We start from the raw sequence: 20,566 nt of genomic DNA on the forward strand, positions 1-20,566 counted from the left end.
GCAATAAGCCATAGTGGTTTCAGGCACTTTACTGGTTTTCCAAAGTCTCCCCGTACACTGTTTGTGTCCCTCCTGATCTGCCCACTCCTCTCCCAACTCACTCAATGCCCATGTGGAACTCTGAACCCAAAGGTTCTGAGCAAAGGATGCTGCAGTGGAGGCCACTAACATATCCTCTCTTCTGAGCACACAAGGTTTTCCTCTGCATATGGATCTTGGGAGTATGATCAGCCCTATTAATATGACCATTTACATTCTAAAGTCTCAGGGCAAAAAGTCAGCCCTTGGATGCCTGCCAGCAAACTCCACAGAATTTAATAGGAGCTGTTTGTGCATTAGAAGACAGAATTTGGTGCTTAAGCTATTTTTAGGAGATTACCATATTGATTATTATATAATGAGACATTGTATAAGTTATGGTCTGTCCATGTGAACATGTCAACAGAATGAATGCCTTTCATGAAACAATAAGTAAAAATGGATTTCTTTCTCCGTAAAGCTGTAGTAGTTCATCCCATATATTAGTGATTTATTATGTATCTACAAACTGTGAATTTGGGCAGTATACAGGGCAAATTATTGTTACTTTGTAAATAGAGATCTTATTGGAGAAGCCTTGAGCAGCTTTTCCCTAATTAAGGGGTGGGTGTTTGGCTGGTTGGACAGTGAGGACAACCAGTGGAACAACTATTTCAAAAACATCTGGCCTTGAGTGGCTAGCCAGACAGAAGCCCTGGCAGCCACACCACCATTTACCAGTGACCGCAGCAATACAGTCCTACTTTGGGAGGACAACATACGCTCTACCATTTTTGCCACCCAAAGCAGGGAAAAAAACCCAAACCTGTCACTGCCAAATTGCTGCTGTGGACTGCAGGAGAGAGAGAAGCTGCCGCCAAATTGCTGCCGCGGCCAGCGGAACGCAGAAGCTGCCGCCGAATTGCCGCCACCGCGGAAACTCTGTTGCCCCTTTCTGACTGCCGCCCCAAGCACCTGCTTGGAACGCAGGTGCCTGGAGCCGGCCCTGCATACAATGATCCACTAGGTTTTTAATTCAAGACCACAGAGGGTATTCGCGTAGTCTGCATATACAAAGCCCTGATACATGACCAGTCTTACCATTCAGGCCCTTCTATTTGTTATGTTTTATGAAGAAGTGGCACATCAAGGTCAGTGACTAATCCAATAACTGTAGCATAAGACCTGTTTACCTGATTAACAAGAAAGCCAAGCTGTTGGAATCTTAAAAGACCTTTCATTCTGGGGGAGTGAAGGTGAATTATGTGAACTTCCATGTCATCAGAAGAAGTGGGATTTAAGAAATGACAGACTTTTCTATGTACTATGCACTTTTTGCTAATCTGATTAAAAGTGTTCTCTTTATATGTTTATAATGTGTACTATATGCATTGTAGTAAACCCTTTTTAATCTCATTTCCTTTAAGTATGTGTGGTGTGGTGGTGCATAACAAACAGAAAGACACCTGTGTCTAACTAATATTACAGACTCATTAGTTATACAAAACTCATTCTATGTTCATTTACAGATACATCAAAATTGGTCACTGTCATTGTTTTTACTTAAGGTAGATGCAGAGAACAGAGATCAGAATAGCCATCCCTAATCTGAATTTTTAATAAGTAGAGATATTATCAGCCAAAATGTTATGGCTACATATAATTACATTATCCAAGAGAACAATAAAACCTTATCTTACACTCTGCAGAGCTATCATCATTATATTCAGATGCAAGCTTACGCCCAGTAAAATTCTAAAATTCCATCCTGATGCTATACCAGTAGTTACTGTCCTAATGCGGTCTGTATGATTTGACATTAGTTTCAGTCAATCGGCTAAAGAAGTTATCCAATCATCCTGATTACTGCCAGGATAAATCAATTTCCAGAGCTTTTTTCCAAATTGTATATTTCTGTGTAAACTCTCAGGGAACATTAATAGTGGATCACTTGGTCGCTGTCTGTTGTAAAATTAGCACATCACGGAACTCTTCCTGCCATTTCCTTGGGCTCTTTAAAATTCAAATCACCTAATTCACGACGTCTCCCCCACCTCACCCTCTGCAAATACCTGTGAGTTTATTGTTACTCATTTACTTGCATTTACAAATCTGGAGACAAGCATTTTGTCTGTATCGGACAGCAAGCTTCACTACTTTATTAGTACACACTCTGTTGGTCAGCCTTACATGATAAATCTCCAGCCGAGGGTAGACAAAGGTCTCTTGTTGAGTAACAAATATACTTGCAGACATGCAAGTGTGTGTCTATGAACACAAAGTAACACAATTTGCAGAGGACGCTTGTCTGGCAGTCTGCTGCCCCCTGCCAGGTATAGCCAAGAATACAGAATGCTTAACTTTTACATATTCAGCACAACTTCAGTATTTGAAAATTACTAATCAGAAACCACCTATTATCCAACAGAAGGCTGTGACCATTGGAATTTCCAGATGAGGGAAGTTTGTATATTTTTCCAAATGCTTAGCCAGCCACAGTTTCCAGGGCCAGGAAGCTCAGAGGGACTTCTTATACCAGAGAAAAGGGAGAGGAACAATGGATAAATAGGAGAGAGTTGGGGTCCTGATTACAGTGAACTATAATGCATTTCAGCACACCAGGCTTGGGGAAGCCAGCCAGCACTCTGTAATCTGGGCTGTGACTCTCTCCTGTTCACCCTTTGCTTCCCTCTTGGGCTTCTCTTTTTCCAGCTGCTGAAGTCCTGCTGAGCACGCCAGCCTCGGGGAAGCCAGCCAGTTCTCTGTAATTGCATGGAGTCGGCTCTGTGGGCTTTGAAGTCTATGCTCAGAAGAGCTGACCCTGAGAGCAGACTTCCAAGCCTATTGGCTAGTTTCCTGATTATCCAACCCTTGATTATCAAAGGCTTTCAGGTGTCCCCTGAGAGCTTCGGGTAATCAAGGTTACTCTGTACAACAGAGAAAAACCAGGAATTCATTGGTTGATCCATAAAACAGAACAGAGGTCTCCTACCTCATTTGTCTCAGTAAATGACACTGCAAATGTAAGTCTAATACTGCCAGTATATCAGGGTCAGAAAGCTACCATATGTGCAGTATATCTATGGAGTACTCATTAATGGGCCTAAGTGCTGGTCTGTACTAGGTTTGAGTGGGAAAGAGTATTTTTATTTCCATTTGAAATCTAATTACTGGTTTTATGTTCTTATCCTTTGCAGTCATTTTTGTAATGTGTTTCAAGTTGTCTAGGTATCTTAGAAAGAGATTCTGTATGTTTTTTAATCATATAGCTTCAGATGGATAGATCCCTATCTGCAGCCTTCTGGTCACTAAGGCCCAGATCCGCAAAGGTATTTAGGCTCTTAACTTCCATTGATTTAAATGAAAGTTAGGCTCCTAAATATCTTTGCGGATCTGGACCTGAAAGACATAGATTAAATTCAATCCACTGCATAAAGGAAAGAACTTGTCACAACTGGAAGTTGCAGACCTGTTTTAAGTTCATATGATTTCCTATCAGATTCCACATCTGCTCCCTATGCTGGACCTGTCCCTTTCACTAATGTTGGAGCTTTGTAGGATGTGTACTATGCCCTAAATTCTGTCTGTCTGTCTAGTCCTCCATAATACTGCTTCCTTTTTATTTTAATTTTGACAAATCTATAAATTAAAATTACAGAGCTGTATTCCTCCATCTTTGGGCCCTGATTCAGGAAATCACCTCTGTTTTTGAAGTGTGTTTAAGCACATGCTTAAATCCCCCTGGCGAAAATGGGATTTAAGCATTTGCTTAGGAGTTAAGCACAAGCTTAAGTGCTCTTCTGAATTGGGGCCCTAGTGAGGCTAATATATTCTTGATTTTTCTTTCTCTTTAATAATTATTAAATCTTTAATCAAATGTGATTAGCTCAAATTCACCCTGTTCTCAGTAGTATAGGCTAGACTAGTGGGACAGACCACACTTCACATGCTGACAGTTGTGTCTCCTCTTTTAGCTTGGCTTGGAGAAGACGTGGCAGATGAATACCTCCTGTGTGGTGGAATGTCCTTTGAACTGTCAGCTTTCTGACTGGTCTCCATGGTCTGAGTGTTCCCAAACATGTGGCCTTACAGGTTAGTCTGTTCTTGGAATATCTTTATGGCTGAGCATTTTTTAAAAATCCAACACAACTAATAACCTGCCAGGAATTTGAAGAGTAGTTGATTAGAGAGAGAATGATAGGGGGCCTAAGTCTGGTTTTCCTTTTCCAGGCAAATAGTAGGCTTCATTGAGGTATACGTGGTTAAAGTGAAAAGGATTTGGCCCACACTGGAAAAAAAATTCTGACTCAATAAATAGATATGAGATATGACAAATGATACATGACTTTGCCAGAGGAGATTGACCATACTGGGCATATTAAACATAGATGTCCCAGCAATGGGAGATTTAGCTTTACAACTCTCATTAATATTATTGAGATAAGAAAATCTAAATCATAATACATGGCTCTTGAAAGTTTAACCCACCATAATAACAGTCATCACATACTTCCTCTTTTTTTATACACAGAAAATAGGAGATTTTGCTTTCGAAGAGCTAATATTTTAATTTTATTTTTATATAGAATATAAACACATAAGGAAACAAATCACATATAGATACATGCACAAGATGGAAATAGCATATAAATAAAATACAATGTCCATTATTTGTAAAACCTGGAAAACAAAACAAAAAACAAACAAACCTGAACCCAAAGAGGTCAAGCAGGGCATCAATTATTAAAGTGACTAAATAGATAAATAAGTGATAACATAACCTATGAGTATTGGGGACTAATATATACTAAACTGCAAAAGTATGCAATAGTGAGACCAGACATGCTCATATTTTTTCCTTAGTTTCTATTAAACAGAGTCATTTTTTTCCATTAATGGAGTAGTAGAGAGCTCACTAAGCCAATCTGTATGTGTGAGGGAGGAATTGCAGATTTACATTTTCTAAAATTATCTCTTTTGGCCTCTAAAATAGTTACTGCATCCACTTCTTAATGTTAACTGGTAATACCAACTCCTCCAGCACCCCTCAAATATATAAGCTTGTAGAAAGAACGATAGCAACACTTAAAACGTTTTTGAGAGAGTACTGACCGTGGCATTCCAGAACACCTCCATTTCTGACAGATGTGTGAAAGGTCGGCATGTGGCCATTAGCATCTCCAACATTAATTGTGCGTTACCAATCTAGCCTTAAATGAACATTGTGGAGTGCAGTAGTACTTTTTAATATCTTTTTCTGGAAGAGTTGCAAGGATAAAGAACTTGAAGTATCTTTCACATTAAGCCAGATATCCCCTCAGGTTTCTGTTCTGATAGTAAGGCTAAATTCTTTTCCCCATTTTTCTTTGAGACTGAGATTGAGAGCATAATGCAAACCTTAAGCCACCTATAAATAATTCCTCCAAGGTTTTGTTTCCATGTGTCTTAACATGTTCTTCTAGAAGTGAGAGAGTTGAAACAGACCAATTGTCCCCTATCCTTGCATGAATCCTTGAGCATAGCTGCTGAAAGAAGGAATTGTGAGACAGCAGTAGCTGATATTTGTTACATACGTAATCTAAGGAGAACAGTCTATCATCTTGTATTATATCCTTAATTTTTGTTAATCCTTTTTCTCTCCCAATTGTCTTAAGCATGGAGTTGGCCTTGATCCTGAGGCATACGTTATCCCATAGTGGTACAAGAGGAGAATTAGTAAGATCGGATGCTGTAATCATCTTAATGTGTTGCAGGATGCATTGTGCAGATGCAAAGATTGGATTTTTTCTTAAGGGTATGGGAAGCCTCTTAAGATATGTAAAAGAAGAGAGAGGGAAGCAAATGGCATAGCTAAACTTTCTTCAATCTCAAACCAGGTTGGTTTGTATACCGAGCTACTGGAAGGGAACCACCTTACAACAGGCCAAATTTGGAATGCTAGATAATGTAGGTACAAATCTGGCAACCACATAGTTGCCCAGGATGTGACAAGTGATGCCATTTTTTATCCCATATAAATTGCATCATAGGCCCATTTATTTGAGCAAAAAGCAAGGGAGAGGCTTTGAAAGGCAATAGGCTAATGATATAAATCAGTCTTGGGCAGATATTCATTTTGGATATTTCTGTTCTCCTCAGTAAGGGTAGAGGGCGGAGACCCTACCTCTCTACATCCCTGGGCATTTCTTTTAATATGTAGTCCATATTTATAGAAACATATTTGGGAAGATGAGGACAAATGTTAACACCTAAATTAGTTATTTCTTTGCATATTTGAAATGCAAATCACCAGCATTAAAAGATTTTTTTTAAAAGTGGGGGATTAGGTTGAAACTATTCTTCTTCCATTCATGTCTGAATATTGCAGTATGTAGATTAGTGGTATGTTATTACTAGGGGGAAATAATTTTGTTATTATTTATTTGTATTGAAGTAGCACCTAGTCAGGAATCAGAACCCCATTGTGCTAGGCACTGTACTCACATAGAACAAAAAGATGGTATGTACTCCAAAGAGCTTATAATGTAAGTATAAAAAACATACATTTAACATTATTACAAAAATTTCCTGATAACATAGTTAATAATTTTCTACTGTGGTATTTAATTATTTTAAAGTATTTCTATTTTGCTCATCACCACAGTGTCTGAGCCCTTCACATACACATTGTAGGATTTGCAGTAGAAGTGCTTGGAGAGTTTATCATTACTTAGACATTAACAGAACAAGTTAGAGATGGAGACCAGATTTTCAAAAGTGCTCAGCAGCCACAAAGGGGGCCAGATTTTCAAGAGCTCTGCTCCCATGTAGACTCCAAAATGGAGTGGCCATTTTTTAAAAAGCGCTGAGTACCCAGCACCTCCCATTGTTCTGACATATCATGGGATATGTCTACACTTGGAGCTGGGGGGAAGACGGGGGCATGGTTCTCAGTTCCAGGAGACATACCCATGCTAGCTCTGATCAAGCTAGTGCACTAAAAATAGAGTGTAGTCATGGCAACATGAGTGGCAAGAGGGCCTAGCCGCACTGAGTACATACCTGTCAGACCAGTGGCACATATTCACGGCAGCTAGCTGGGAATCACACCCCCAGCTTGAAATGTAAAAATACACATTGTGTATATATGTAGGTAGGTAACTATACCCCCCAAATATATTAAAAATAGCAACATTATTTAAAAATACCTCTTGAGGTTTCATTGCTTTTTATGGATCTTGACATTCCTAAATATATCTATTTGATGTTGCTAACAGACAGTAAATTGATTTGGACAGGGGAAAAAATCTCATTCTGTATTAAAATAACATCAATTTTAGGTAGGTTTCCATACAGTAACAAAGTCTAGAACGTAGAAGGCTGATTAGCTCTCCTTCCATCTTGCACTAACATAGGCCGGTACACTTTTGGAATGGTTTTGCACATAGCAATTGCATCCTGTGCTGGGTTTTCAACTCATTACCGTGAGGTCAGAGTTCACTTTCTTTCCTCTGTGAAGCTCCAACTGCAAGAGCTACGGATGCAAAACTATGAGGATCCACTTGACAAACCTTTTTTCACCTACTTACAGTGAACACAGGAGTAGAGAGGCCAAAAAGGGGGCTCCCTTTCTGCAAAAATTGTTGTTTTTGAGATAAAGTTTTGTCCTGAATTGGGACAAAATATCAAAACTCCAAACATTTTCACAGAAAGGGATTTAAAAGAAAAGTTACATTTTGGAACAGCTGAAGTGCAATTTATCAACTTCCCAGCTGTGTTAAGGGAAAATGCTTGTCAATTTCTCTGAAGTTGACAAGAGGATTGCAGCCCAGTTACCAGAGTGGCAGAGTCCAGCTACTCCACCTCACACCAACCTACACCCTGCCCCCTTCAGCCAGGTCCAGGAACTAGAGATATGCTGCCCATCCCCTAGATCTAGGGGGAAAGCAGTGTGATTAACTCAAAAAAAAATTAATCGTGATTAAAAAAAATTAATCATGCTCACTCGTAGTTTTAATTGCACTGTTAAACAATAGAATACCAATGGAAATGTATTACATATTTTTGGATGTTTTTCTACATTTTCAAATATATTGATTTCAGTGACGACACAGAATACAAAGTGTACTGTGCTCACTTTATATTATTATTTTTATTACAAATATTTGCACTATAAAAATGATAAAAGAAATAGTTTTTTTCAGTTCACCTCATACAAGTACTGTAATGCAATCTCTTTATCGTGAAAGGGCAACTTACAAATGTAAAGGGTTTTTTTTGTTACATAACTGCACTGAAAAACAAAACAATGTAAAACTTTAGAGCCCAAAAGTCCACTCAGGCCTACTTCTTGTTCAGCCAATTGGTAAGACAAACACATTTGTTTACAATTATGGGAGATAATGCTGCCCGCTTCTTATATAAAAGTGAGAACAGACATTCACATGGCAGTTTTGTAACCGGCATTGCAAGGTATTTACGTGCCAGATATGCTAAACATTCATATGCCTCTTCATGCTTCAGCCAGCATTCCAGAGGAAATGCTTCCATGCTGATGATGCGCATTAAAAAAATAATGTGTTAGTTAAATTTGTGACTCAGTTCCCTGTGGGAGAATTGTATGCCTTCTGTTCTGTTTTACCCGCATTCTGCCATATATTTCATGTTATGATGACCCAGAACATCTTGTTCATTTAAAGAACACTTTCACTGCAGATTTGACGAAACACAAAGAAGGTACCAATGTGAGATTTATAAAGATAGCTATAGCACTTGACCCAAGGTTTAAGAATCTGAAGTGCCTTCCAAAATCTGAGAGGGACAAGGTGTGGAGCATGTTTTCAGAAGTCTTAAAAGTGCACACTCTGATTTGGAAACTACAGAACCCGAACCACCAAAAAAAGAAGAAAAATCTTCTGTTGGTGGCATCTGACTCAGATGATGAAAATGAACATGCATCAGTCTGCACAGCTTTGGATCATTATCAAGCAGAAACCATCATCAGCATGGACACATGTTCTCTGGAATGGTGGTTGAAGCATGAAGGGACATATGAATCTTTAGTGCATCTTGCAACGCCGGCTATAACAGAGCCATGCAAATGCCTGTTCTCACTTTCAGGTGACATTATAAACGAGAAGCGGGCAGCATTATCTCCTGCAAATGTCTGAGCAATTGGCTGAACAAAAAGTAGGACTGAGTGGACTCGTAGGCTCTAAAGTTTTACGTTGTTTTATTTTTGAATGCAGTTATTCTTTGTACATAATTCTACACTTGTAAGTTCAACTTTCATGATAAAGATATTGCACTACAGTACTTGTATTAGGTGAATTGAATAATACAATTTCTTTTGTTTTTTAGACTGCAAATATTAGTAATCAAAAATAAATATAAAATGAGCATTGTACACTTTGTATTCTGTGTTGAAATTTAAATCAATATTTGAAAACTGTAGAAAACATCCGAAAATATTTACATACATGGTATTCTATTATTGTTTAACAGTGTGATTAATTGCATGATTAATTGCAATTAATTTTTTTAATCGCTTGACAGCCCTAGTTTCATTTAATTTGTACTAGATTTGACTAAGCATTTCATTCTGACGAATTGGCATTTTTCCAAAGAAACTTAGTTATGCAGCTCTGTTCCCACTTTGTGGCCTGGGTGGGGAGGTTTGCTACAGTTCATAGCATAGTCCAGTTAATCTGGGAGCAGGATTTGTCTCTCAGTAGTTAAGGGTACTTAATTCCAAATTCATAATAACAAATTTAATTAAAAATAGACAGATAGGTGAATGGGGGTGGCCCATTTAATCCTGTGAGGTTATGAAGGTAGGTCAGTGTAATGCATTGCAGCACATTACAAATCTACATATATTGGGTACTTAATTTTTAATGTTGTACTCTCTTTGCTTGGTTGTTATTTATTTGTTTTTACAATCCGACGCATTTTGGCTCAGTGCATGTATTTATTCGCATTGAAGTTAAAACCCCATGAAAATATGGGTTTAATTGAACTCTTTGGAAATCCCTATCTATAGAGGAGCTACAACCCCCCACTACATTGCACATAAAAATGTTCTTGTGGCTTCACTGTATCATCTGTCTCAGAAATAAAATCTAATAGTCTGATATTCACCTAAGAGGAAAGAAACAATCACCCAAAAGGATGACTAAATACAAAATCTCTTCTTCATTCCATTATATAACTGCTTGAAATAGAATCTAGTCCTCAAACAGGCCTAGGTAGCATGTCACCCTCCATTGAACAGAATATTAATGTCAGTTAAACCTATTATATTTTAATTTTCTTTAGGTCTGGGTAAAATATCCTCTGTCCCTTGAAAATTCTCCATTATAATAAAGCCCATGGAGACAAAGAAGATAAGTGGCAAGCTCCTTCTGCTTTTTTGAATGTAGACAATCAGCATCTTGTGAATCTGATACATTTCTAAATTTAATACAAGGAAAATGTTGTGGATTAGATACCCATATCATTCCCTCCTAGCAGTACAACTCCAGAACAGTGGAGAACCAAAAGTTCATCTCTCAACAGGGATGCCAAGAACAAAATACCAGATCAGGAAAGGGCACCTGTTTTTTCCCCAGGCGTCTCAACTAGAAAAGTATTATTTATTTATATTCTAGTAGCAACTTGATTTTCTAATCAAGGATCTCATTGTGCTAGGCACAGTACACACAAATAACAACAAAGAAAGTACATATCTCAGAGTATTTACAATCCACACATTGTAAATACTGGTCTGCTGTGCCGTCCACTGTATTAGGTAAGAATAATGCTAACGTAAAGCTTGTCACAGACTGAAACAGAACCATCTTGATGAGTCAATATATATGACCATCTCAAAGTTGCTTTCTCTCTCTCTTTCTCTCCCTCTCTCTCTTTTAAAGGAAAGATGATACGAAGAAGGACAGTAAATCAGCCTTTTCAGGGTGATGGGAGACCTTGTCCATCTCAGATAGAGCAATTCAAACCCTGCCCGGTAAAACCTTGTTATCGGTGGCAGTATGGCCATTGGGCTGAATGCAAAGTTGAGGTAAAAGATGCAACGGAGATCTGCAATTATTCTGGTCACTGCATCCAGGGATATTTGTGATATGCACACATATAACGTATGAAACGTTTTAGCCATTTTATTCAAATCTTTCAATTCAGGAGCATAACAAAGTGGTTACCATTGGACACCATATATACCAACCAGTACCACAGTTTGCCCTAGTTATTCCTGTTCTAAGTATAGAGTAAAGCTCTGGTATCTGAGATATAACTATGTGGTAACTTAAACGGTTTGACAGCTGCCTATCTGAGAGAGTGCTCTGTCCAGAAAGGGTTTTCACTTATGATACTGCCACAATTTTAGTCAGTATAAATGCTCAAATTTTAGCTTCCTGGTCCTAAAAAGGAGGGAACCTACAGAGCATCGTCTGTGAGGGCACTGTGGCTCTGGCACTTGCTCCCCTGAAATAGTCTGAATGATTGTCATCTTCTTGCTGGTATTTGGGGAGGGCACTGATGGGGGTTTTGTGGGTGAGTTTGACATGCCAGGGTACAATCCAGACCAGAAGTGGGGGCTTCTGTCACCCCTGCTTTGCAACCTTGGGTGTCTTACAATGTCTTGCTGAAGTAGCTCCCACCTGGGCCGCTCACAAACAGCCTTCCAGCATGCAAGCCACACCCAGAGTGTCTATGTGAAAGTGCAACCTGCCAGCCACACTTGGATTACACTTGGCTTTTAACAGCCTTGGTTATACTGCAGAATGACCCCAATGTGCTCTCAGTCGCAGATTTTCCCCAGAAATGTCTCTTGTGCTGCCCAGCCCTCTCCTGCACAGTCCAAATATACTAAATCCATTGTTCCTTTATGGGAATAATATACCCTAATCTGTTATCTCAAATAGAGTTACCCAGACAGTTTAAAGAAAAGGAGGACTTGTGGCACCTTAGAGACTAACCAATTTATTAGAGCATAAGCTTTCGTGAGCTACAGCTCACTTCTTCAGATGCATATCGTGGAAACTGCAGCAGGCTTTATATATACACAGAGAATATGAAACAATACCTATTCCCACCCCACTGTCCTGCTGGTAATAGCTTATCTAAAGTGATTTCCAGCACAAATCCAGGTTTTCTCACCCTCCACCCCCCCACACAAATTCACTCTCCTGCTGGTGATAGCCCATCCAAAGTGATAACTCTTTACACAATGTGCATGACAATTAAGCTGGGCTATTTCCTGCATAAATCCAGGTTCTCACATCCCCCCCACCCCCATACACACACAAACTCACTCTCCTGCTGGTAATAGCTCATCCAAACTGACCACTCTTCAAGTTAAAATCCAAGTTAAACCAGAACATCTGGGGGGTGGGGTAGGAAAAAACAAGAGGAAACAGGCTACCTTGCATAATGACTTTAAGTTTAAGTTAAACACAGTGGATTATATAAAACAGTAAAACAAGTTTATTAACTACAGAGAGAGAGATTTTAAGTGAGTACAAGTAATGAGGCATAAAAGTCAGAAATGGCCGCAAGAAGATAAAATGCTTTCTAGTGCCCAACTTAACAAACTGTATTAGATTCAAGCAAAGTTTTTCACCACATGCTTCTAGCAGCATTACTGATCAAACTCTTCAGGTCAGGATCCTTCCCTCCCTCAGAGTCTGACGGCTGGTTGCTTTGTCGTCTCCGGTGCAGAGAATGAGGTGGGCCGGGGGGAGGGCTTGTCTTAGGGTGTTTGTCCCTTCTTTTCATTGTTCTTTAGTCCCTTTTTCAAAACCAATTCCAGCTGAGAACCAGGAGACAGGCAGTCTGCTGGAGGAAGGATGTTCCCTGCTGGGCTTTTTCACCTGTGTGAGCTGTATATTTTTCTCATCCCCTTTTTTGCTTGATGATTCTGTTTACTGCTTAAATGCAAATTAAAACAAGCATACACTCCTTTGTTCAAGACAGGTCTGTTTGACCACTTTGGTGCTATGTGAGTCTGAATATATATTTTAACATCATACAGGGGAAATTTAGAACTTTATGCATAAAGCTGCTTCACACATTATGCCATTATATTTCTGCTCAGCAAGTTATGAGTTTTCAGATGATACCACACAAGGCATATCTTGTACAAAGCATATACAGTAGTGTGTAGGGTGTGAACACGGGTATATTTTGTCCCAGTGAGATATGGTATTTTTATCTTGTTTTTATTTACTGGATGGTTAATTTCATTTTATTGTGTGTAAATAAGTCATTCTGCTGGTGGTTATTCCTTGTAGAGGACTGCTGCTTTAAATAAGAATAATTATTATTATTGATTAATTATTGTTATTATTTCAATTGAAATAATTGGAAAAATACTGATTATTATTTTAATGACATCCACTGTGCTTCCATATAAAAATGACTAGGTGTCTTTCCCGGTCTGAAGCATTGAATGCTACAGGACCTAAATTGGCTTTATTTTTCAAGCCATCAGCATTAAATAAAGTAACAATAATCAGAAAGTCAGATCAGCTTTGATTTAACCACTGAAGACTTATTTTTCTTGCCAACATTTGTGCATCCTCTCCCTTTCCAGGATGCTCAGTGTGGAGAGGGGACAAGAGTCAGGAACATTTCATGTGTGGTCTCTGATGGATCCACTGACGATGTTGGCAAAATAGTAGATGAGGAATTCTGTGGAGAAATTGAGCCTATTATTGATGGCAATAAGAAGATGGTACTTGAGGAAACCTGCACCCTTCCTTGTCCAGGTAACAAATTTGTTCAGATATGTGTGTTGCATTTCAAGATTGGTCAACCTGAGATGGCCTACAGTACAAAGGAAAAAGATGATTAGCCACAGGCTGTGAAGTCTTTACCACATTCACCTATTGAACTAACGGAATTACTTTTTATCAGTAGTTTCACAAGAGTGACCGTACTTTGTGATACTAATAAAACGGTGACTAGGGAAAGGAATACATGCATTTACAAATGTTTTTAAAATAATGTTTGGCATAGACTACTCCAGTAGGCATTTTACTTTTGAACAATTGGCACAAAAATCATAAATGTTACTTTACCACACAAGAAATAAAGTGTTAATTGGAATATGAGAAGAATCCATTTCATGGATATTTAAATAACAGACTGTCCAAAAAAACAGAGGGTTTGTTGTTTAAATGTTCTTTTTAAGCGTGTGAACAGCTTTTTTTATTAAACTGAATCAGGGTTTAATACTTTTGTTTGTTTTTAATGGAATTAAGTAAATAGACAAAGGAGGTTTAGTGCTTGTTTAAATAAGGTCACATTGGGGGCCAAGGAATGTTTTTCTGAGAAAATATCATTCTTAGTCCCTCCACTAGCAACAAATGCATGACACTCACATTGACCCAACAGATGTATCTAAAGGCGCTGTTGTGGTTTGTCAGATCTGTGACCCTCATACTAAGAAGGATTAAGAAGAGACCATAACAGCTGTTAAAGATGAACTGCAAAGGTTTTGCTGAAAATTAAAAACTTGTCTGTAAGTTCCAAAAGGGGGGCGGATGTCGCTGCTGTTCTTAAAGTAATTAGTGCTGTAGTATTGGAAGTATTGATTAGCTCTTTCCGTTCCCAAGAAATTTAAGATATAGATTTCCTGTTTTCTCTGCCAAAGCACATCTCATCACAATAGCCATTCCATACCAAGCCTGTATCTTCATTGCTTCACAACTCTTTCAAACCTATTCCTTTTGGACGGAAATGTAGTGTGTCTTAGCAACAGACGAAAGGTGAAATTTTCTAGAAATCTGTTGAGCTGTTTGAGTTCTAAGAGGTGTGTCTACATTTTGCACTCATCTAAAAGTGCAATTTGCTATTTCATTGACATAGCACTTTTCATCCCAAAGAATCCTGCACCACTTCACAAACTATGAGTTTGAAACCGTGAGCAAAAGTCCCATTCACTTGAATGAGAGCAAGCAGACAGCTGATACAGAGCAATGGTTCTCAACCAGGGGTATGTGTAGCCCTGGGGGTACGCAGAGGTCTTTCAGGGGGTACATCAGCTCTAGATATTTGCCTGCTTTTACACCAGGCTACATAAACAGCACTAGCAAAGTCAGTGCAAACTAAAATTTCATACAGACAATGACTTGCTTACACTGGTCTACATACTATAGCTCCAGTTCTCAAACTGTGGGTGAGTTCATTTTAATGGGACCAACATTAGACTTACTGGGGCCCAGGGCAGAAAGCTGGAGCCCAAGCCCTGCTGCGTAGGGCCAAAGCCAAAGCCTGATTTTTTAAGTGAGATGAAACTTGTAGTACGCAAGGCAAATCAGACTCCTGAAAGGGAGAGATTTTGACCAAGGATGTCACTATTCTTACTACAAGTCTCATTAATGTCAGTGCAGAGTAGACACAGCTATGGTTTCCCCAAATTTAAGAAATATTTTAATTAACAAATTGTGTACTGTCAACAAACAGTTCTGCTTTCTAATAGAAAATCAAAAGACTTAAGTGGTATAAGATACTCCATTTTGTGATTGATTGATTTTGTTCATTAAATTTAAGAAACATAGTTGTTCACTGCTCAGCCTTTAAATTTTGCCGAATAATGACCTTTGTTTGAGCAACCTCATGTTTAGCCAAGGAGAATAACTACCCTGTGGGGATGTGTTAATGATACACTCTAACTAAGTTTTCCAAAAATCACTTCCTGCTCTCCTATTATAGATACATCAGTTCTTCAATAATTCATTTTTTTACATGATTTCTTAATGTCAGCAAATAAAATTCCTTCATTAATTAGGCATCCGGTCAACATGGTGCTTATTATATTTGTTGTCAGCATAATGTAAGGGAACATGAATTTTTAATGGTCTTTTTGCTGAAATAATTAAAGCTAAAGAGGCTCATTTACAAGTCTCTTTGTGTTTTAATTTTCTAGACATCTTTTACACAGCAATATTAGCAAAACTGTCTTTACACCATGCTTCAGACTTCCTTAAAATATTCGCTACGCTGCTGTGAAAATTAATGTTTGTTAGTGTGATTTTATTCCTCAGTCTTGAACCATAAGATAATACCGTGTAGATTCCTACCATCATAGAATTTAGAGAAGATATTTTATATCACCTGTGCCAATCTCATTTCTGACAAGAAATGTTCCCCACAGTAAGAGCTTTTCCCAGTCTACTTCCCTAATACATTTAAATGATAATGGCCTGTTTCCTACAAGTGGAGCAGAATGAGCAAGAATTAACCTTGACTTTCCAACTGGCTATATATACATTGTCTTCTTCTGAGCTTATAGAAAGTGAAGTTTATCATGAAGATAATGTGGAAAAATAGGCTGGAGCACAGCATACCGTGCCTTTCCATTTGTGAAAGGCCAAATGTTGAATGCAGTTTTTGTCAGAGACTGAAAATGAGAGCAACTTAGTACTGCTATGGAAATGCTACAGTTGCTTGGAATGCTTCAGCATAAATAGGGTTTTGTAACACTTCAATTTCCTTGAAGAATCATTTCTTTTGTACAGAAATTAAAATAAGCTGGTGTTCTGTCACCTATATTTTCATAGGATGAAGGTAAGTATGGGTCTAAATGGAGAAATATTCTTTACTAATTAATGAGGCAGAGTTAAAAGGCATTATTTGGATCAGAACCTTCTATGGCCTTTACAGGTAGTATTCAGAACTCCCCTGGTATCAACTCTTCAGCTTTGTTACATCATTGTTGTTGGACAGGTGATTGTTACTTGAAAGAGTGGTCAGAATGGAGCCTTTGTCAGCTGACCTGTGTTAATGGAGAAGATCTTGGGTTTGGAGGGATACAAGCCCGATCCCGGGCAGTGATCATTCAGGAATTAGAGAACCAACACCTCTGTCCAGAACAGGCTTTGGAAACAAGATCATGTAACGGTGAGTATCAAAACACAGAAAATAGGCGACCGCTATTTTAATGTAAGATGAATAAGACTTTTTCTTGGCCAAATTTTGGTTGTGAGGTTGAAAAATGTTGCAAATAATAATTGCGTGGACAGCTGCTTTGTAATTTCATCCAAAAACGTCACAAATCTATGCCAATCTCCCATTATATTTTAATTATAGAGTCAATTCTTAAGTTTCATGGTATTTTTTTTCAAAATGTCTTTAATTCTTTTTCCTCAATAATTGACTTTCATTTATAGCAAAACTTATTAACCTGTCGTATTTCTGCCTCAATGTTTAAGAGAAGTGACAAAACAAAAATTTACTATATTCTCTCATTTTCTTTGTACTATTTTTTTATTTTGTTAATTATCTGACAATAACACCAGTGGGTCCCAACTGTGCTTGCTGCTGTTCCCATTCATTAGAAGAGTCATTCCCTGCCCATAGAGCTGTCAATCTAAATAGGCAAAACAGACAAAGGAGAGAGAAAGGAAGTATTAATGGAGACACAAAGAGAAACTGAAAGATTAAGTGACATGTCCAAGGTCACACAGGAGATCTATGGCAGAGGTGGGGATTCGGCCCAAATCTGCTGAGTAGAGCTGGGTGAATTTTTTTAACTAAGCTTTCTGACAAAAAAGGCAGATTCAGGTCAGCTGAATCATTTCATGAATTCTGCTGATTTTGCCAAACATTTCAACAATTGAAATGAAATATTTGATTTTTCAAGCCAAAACAATTTTTCATATCAAAATTTCCTCCAATTTTATAAAAATTTAAAAAAGCTTGAAAGCAAAAGGATTTGTTTTGTTTTGTGTTGAACCAAATGTTTTGTTTTGTTTAAATTTTTTTTTTTTTTTACTTTTCGGATCTGACAGAGGACCAAAAGATCAGATTTTGTTTGAGTGCTGGTCCCTATGCCTACATGCTGTGGGTACGCATGCTCTCCATGAGACCAGAAGATTCTTCAAAAGCAGTGTCTGTTGGCCCATGCCTGCACCCTACTCAAACTGGTCTAAGCTGAGGGTGTAAGGAGCAGCTCGCACTACCAAGCTAAAAACAAACTGTGTAGACAGTGCTAAAGTTGAGGCTAGTGCTGGAGACCAAGCTCTGAAGCCTAGAGGGGCGGGTGGGCTTCAGAACCTGAGCTCCTGCCTGGATCGCAGCATTTACCACACTATTTTTAGTGTGGTAGTGTGAGCCCTAGTCTGCCAACCTGGAATGGGACGCTGGCTGCTGTAGCTATGTAGCTGTACCTTGGACAGTTTGGCACACACCAGCTACCTGTGTCTGACCCTGAAGAGGACTGAAAAATTATTTTGTTCCCTCCAGGAGGACAGAATATTTGTTTTCCTACCCTAACTGGAACTCTCTAATAGTCCAGAAAGTCCTCAAGTGAAACAGGTTACCTCAGCCTAGATCCACCCCTTCAGATAAAGGTGGAAAGAGACTAGATCTCCTCAGCAGAAAGAACTTTTCATCAGCCAGCCTACTATTCCACATAGCAATTACCAGACATTCATGTTGAAACATGATTTTATTAATTAGCATAAACTGCCAGAATTAGCTGATAAACTGCCACAGAAATGTAGGCCACAATTCCAGGCAATCCTGTACGAAAGGAAACTGGTTGCCAGATCATCGCTCCAGATGTCACTTGATGTAGTGCACCGGCTCCCTGACAACCTTGGTGGTTATAAGGCAAGCTTTTTGGTTGCCGTCTTCAGGATTCTCCAAGGAGGTAGAAGACCTCTCTTTTGAGGGAAACAACCTGTTTAGTGAGAAACAGATCACTGCTTCAAGGACTCTGCTGTGAAATTCTGCTCATCAGAATATACACCTTGGCACCCTGTAGGAAATACTCTAGGTCATTTCCTCATAGATACTGCTTGACCCTCTAGCCTTTTATCATCAGAAAGCCTATGAGGGCTTGTCTACACTACCAGGTTTTGTTGACAGATCTTATGTCAACACCCAAAAGGCGACAAAACAAAAATTGCCAAAGGGTGTTCACACTTGCTCTCTCTGTCGACAGATCGTGTCCACATTGGGGACACTATCATCGACAGGGTGAGCAATGCACCATGGCTACGTATCCCACAGTGCAGTGTTGTGGGAAGGAAGAGCTGATCGCTGCAAATCTTGGGATTCTCTCCGAGTTCTCCCACAGCCCCCTCAGCTGCCGAGAGCAGCATCCTGAGGAGCTCCGTGAGCTCTCCCTGCTGAGGAAGGGCAAAGCAGCACAGCAGTCCGTCCCCCTCCCCCTGCAGCAGCCGTCTGCCTGCTGCTGAGTTCCTAGCACCGGGCAAAACAGGAGCATTCCAGTTTTCTCTTTGTTCCCCAGATGGAGCAGCACACAAATACTTCCCGGAGCTTTGAAAGGGGAGGGGCGCATGCCTGCAGGGCAGCAGAGATCAAACCACTGAGCAGAGCAATCAGGGCAGGCATTTTGGGTTCCTGGCAGGAGCCAGTTCTGTCAACAAAACAATCAGCAGTGTCAACGCTGGCTCTTTGTCGACTATAAAGGGAGGGGAAAAGACAAAAGTCTCTCGTAGAGGTGGAAGTTTTTTGTCGCCAAAACTGGGCGTTTTTCACAAGAAAAGTTCCATTGTAGTGCATACGCTCTTGCTGTTTTGTCAGTACAAGGCAGTTTTTGGCAACAAAACTTGCCAGTGAAGACAAGCCCTGAGCCTCCTAAGAGGCACCAATTGGTGCAGCATAGAAGACAAACAGAACCCCCACCATCCCCTCTTCAGTCCTATCCAAGAAGACATTTTGATGGGGCACTTGAGCACCATCACTCCCTGTACCTTCCCCACTTCAGTGTCCACCTGGCCTGTTTCCTCCCAATGCTGGCAGCATATCACACCAGCCAAATGGGTCTCAGACATCATCTTGAACCAGTAAAATAAAATTCCTTGTTGCTCCTTCTCCAAACCTCCCTTCCCATCTGTTCCATGAGAGGATTCTCAGACAGAGTGTGGACTCCCTAATCCAGGTATCAGCAATGAAGCCTGTACCCCCTCAACACAAGAGGAAGGGCTTTTACTCCAAATATTTCTTCATCCCCAAAAGAAGGGGGACTGGAGACCCATCCTCAGGCAGCTAAATGTCTTCATTCACCATTCAAGATACAGGATAATTATATTGCCCCTAATAATCCCCTCCCTAAATGAAATTGACTGGTGTACCTCTCATTGTGAAGGATGCCTATTTTCATATAGACTTTCACCCAGTGTACAGGATACTCCTGTGGGTTACGATGGGCCTAAAGCACTTGCAACACAGAGTGCTTCCCTTTGGTCTCTTGACAGCCCTGAGGGTTTTTACGAAGGTACTGTCCATGCATACCTGTGTCAACGAGGCAGTCCAATATTTCCTATCTGGACAATTGGCTCCTCACAGGGCAGTTGTATCAGGAAGTGCAGGCAGCAGTGTTACCTCTTTACTCAACCTCTTTCACTGCTTGGGACTTCAGATAAATCCTAAAAAGTCCAGTTTTAGAAGTTTTAGAATTTATTGGTGCAAATCTGAACATGATTACACCCAAAGTTGGCTTACCTCAAGACAGATTCTTTCCAGTGAGGGACCTCATCCCCCCAATTTGACTCAGCCCCCAGATAACAGTCTGGTTCTGCCTGGTCCTGCTAAGCTA

The 20,566-nt window shown here is 39.5% G+C and overlaps 1 protein-coding gene across 9 annotated transcripts in view; it reads left to right on the forward strand.

Moving 5' to 3' along the window:
* The window catches only part of THSD7A (thrombospondin type 1 domain containing 7A), a 634,694-nt gene that overhangs the window by 492,848 nt on the left and 121,280 nt on the right, over nt 1-20,566 (forward strand). For 8 of the 9 annotated variants that reach the window (XM_073333830.1, XM_073333827.1, XM_073333831.1 and 5 more), the window contains 4 exons: nt 3,993-4,110; nt 10,911-11,056; nt 13,589-13,763; nt 16,726-16,899. In XM_073333830.1, coding sequence (XP_073189931.1) covers nt 3,993-4,110; nt 10,911-11,056; nt 13,589-13,763; nt 16,726-16,899 — 613 coding nt within the window. The remainder of the gene's footprint in view (nt 1-3,992; nt 4,111-10,910; nt 11,057-13,588; nt 13,764-16,725; nt 16,900-20,566) is intronic. The other variant, XM_073333833.1, reaches the window with a different exon arrangement.

The sequence above is a fragment of the Lepidochelys kempii genome, chromosome 2 (genome assembly GCF_965140265.1).
Source record: "Lepidochelys kempii isolate rLepKem1 chromosome 2, rLepKem1.hap2, whole genome shotgun sequence".
Classification (NCBI taxonomy): Eukaryota; Metazoa; Chordata; order Testudines; family Cheloniidae; genus Lepidochelys; species Lepidochelys kempii.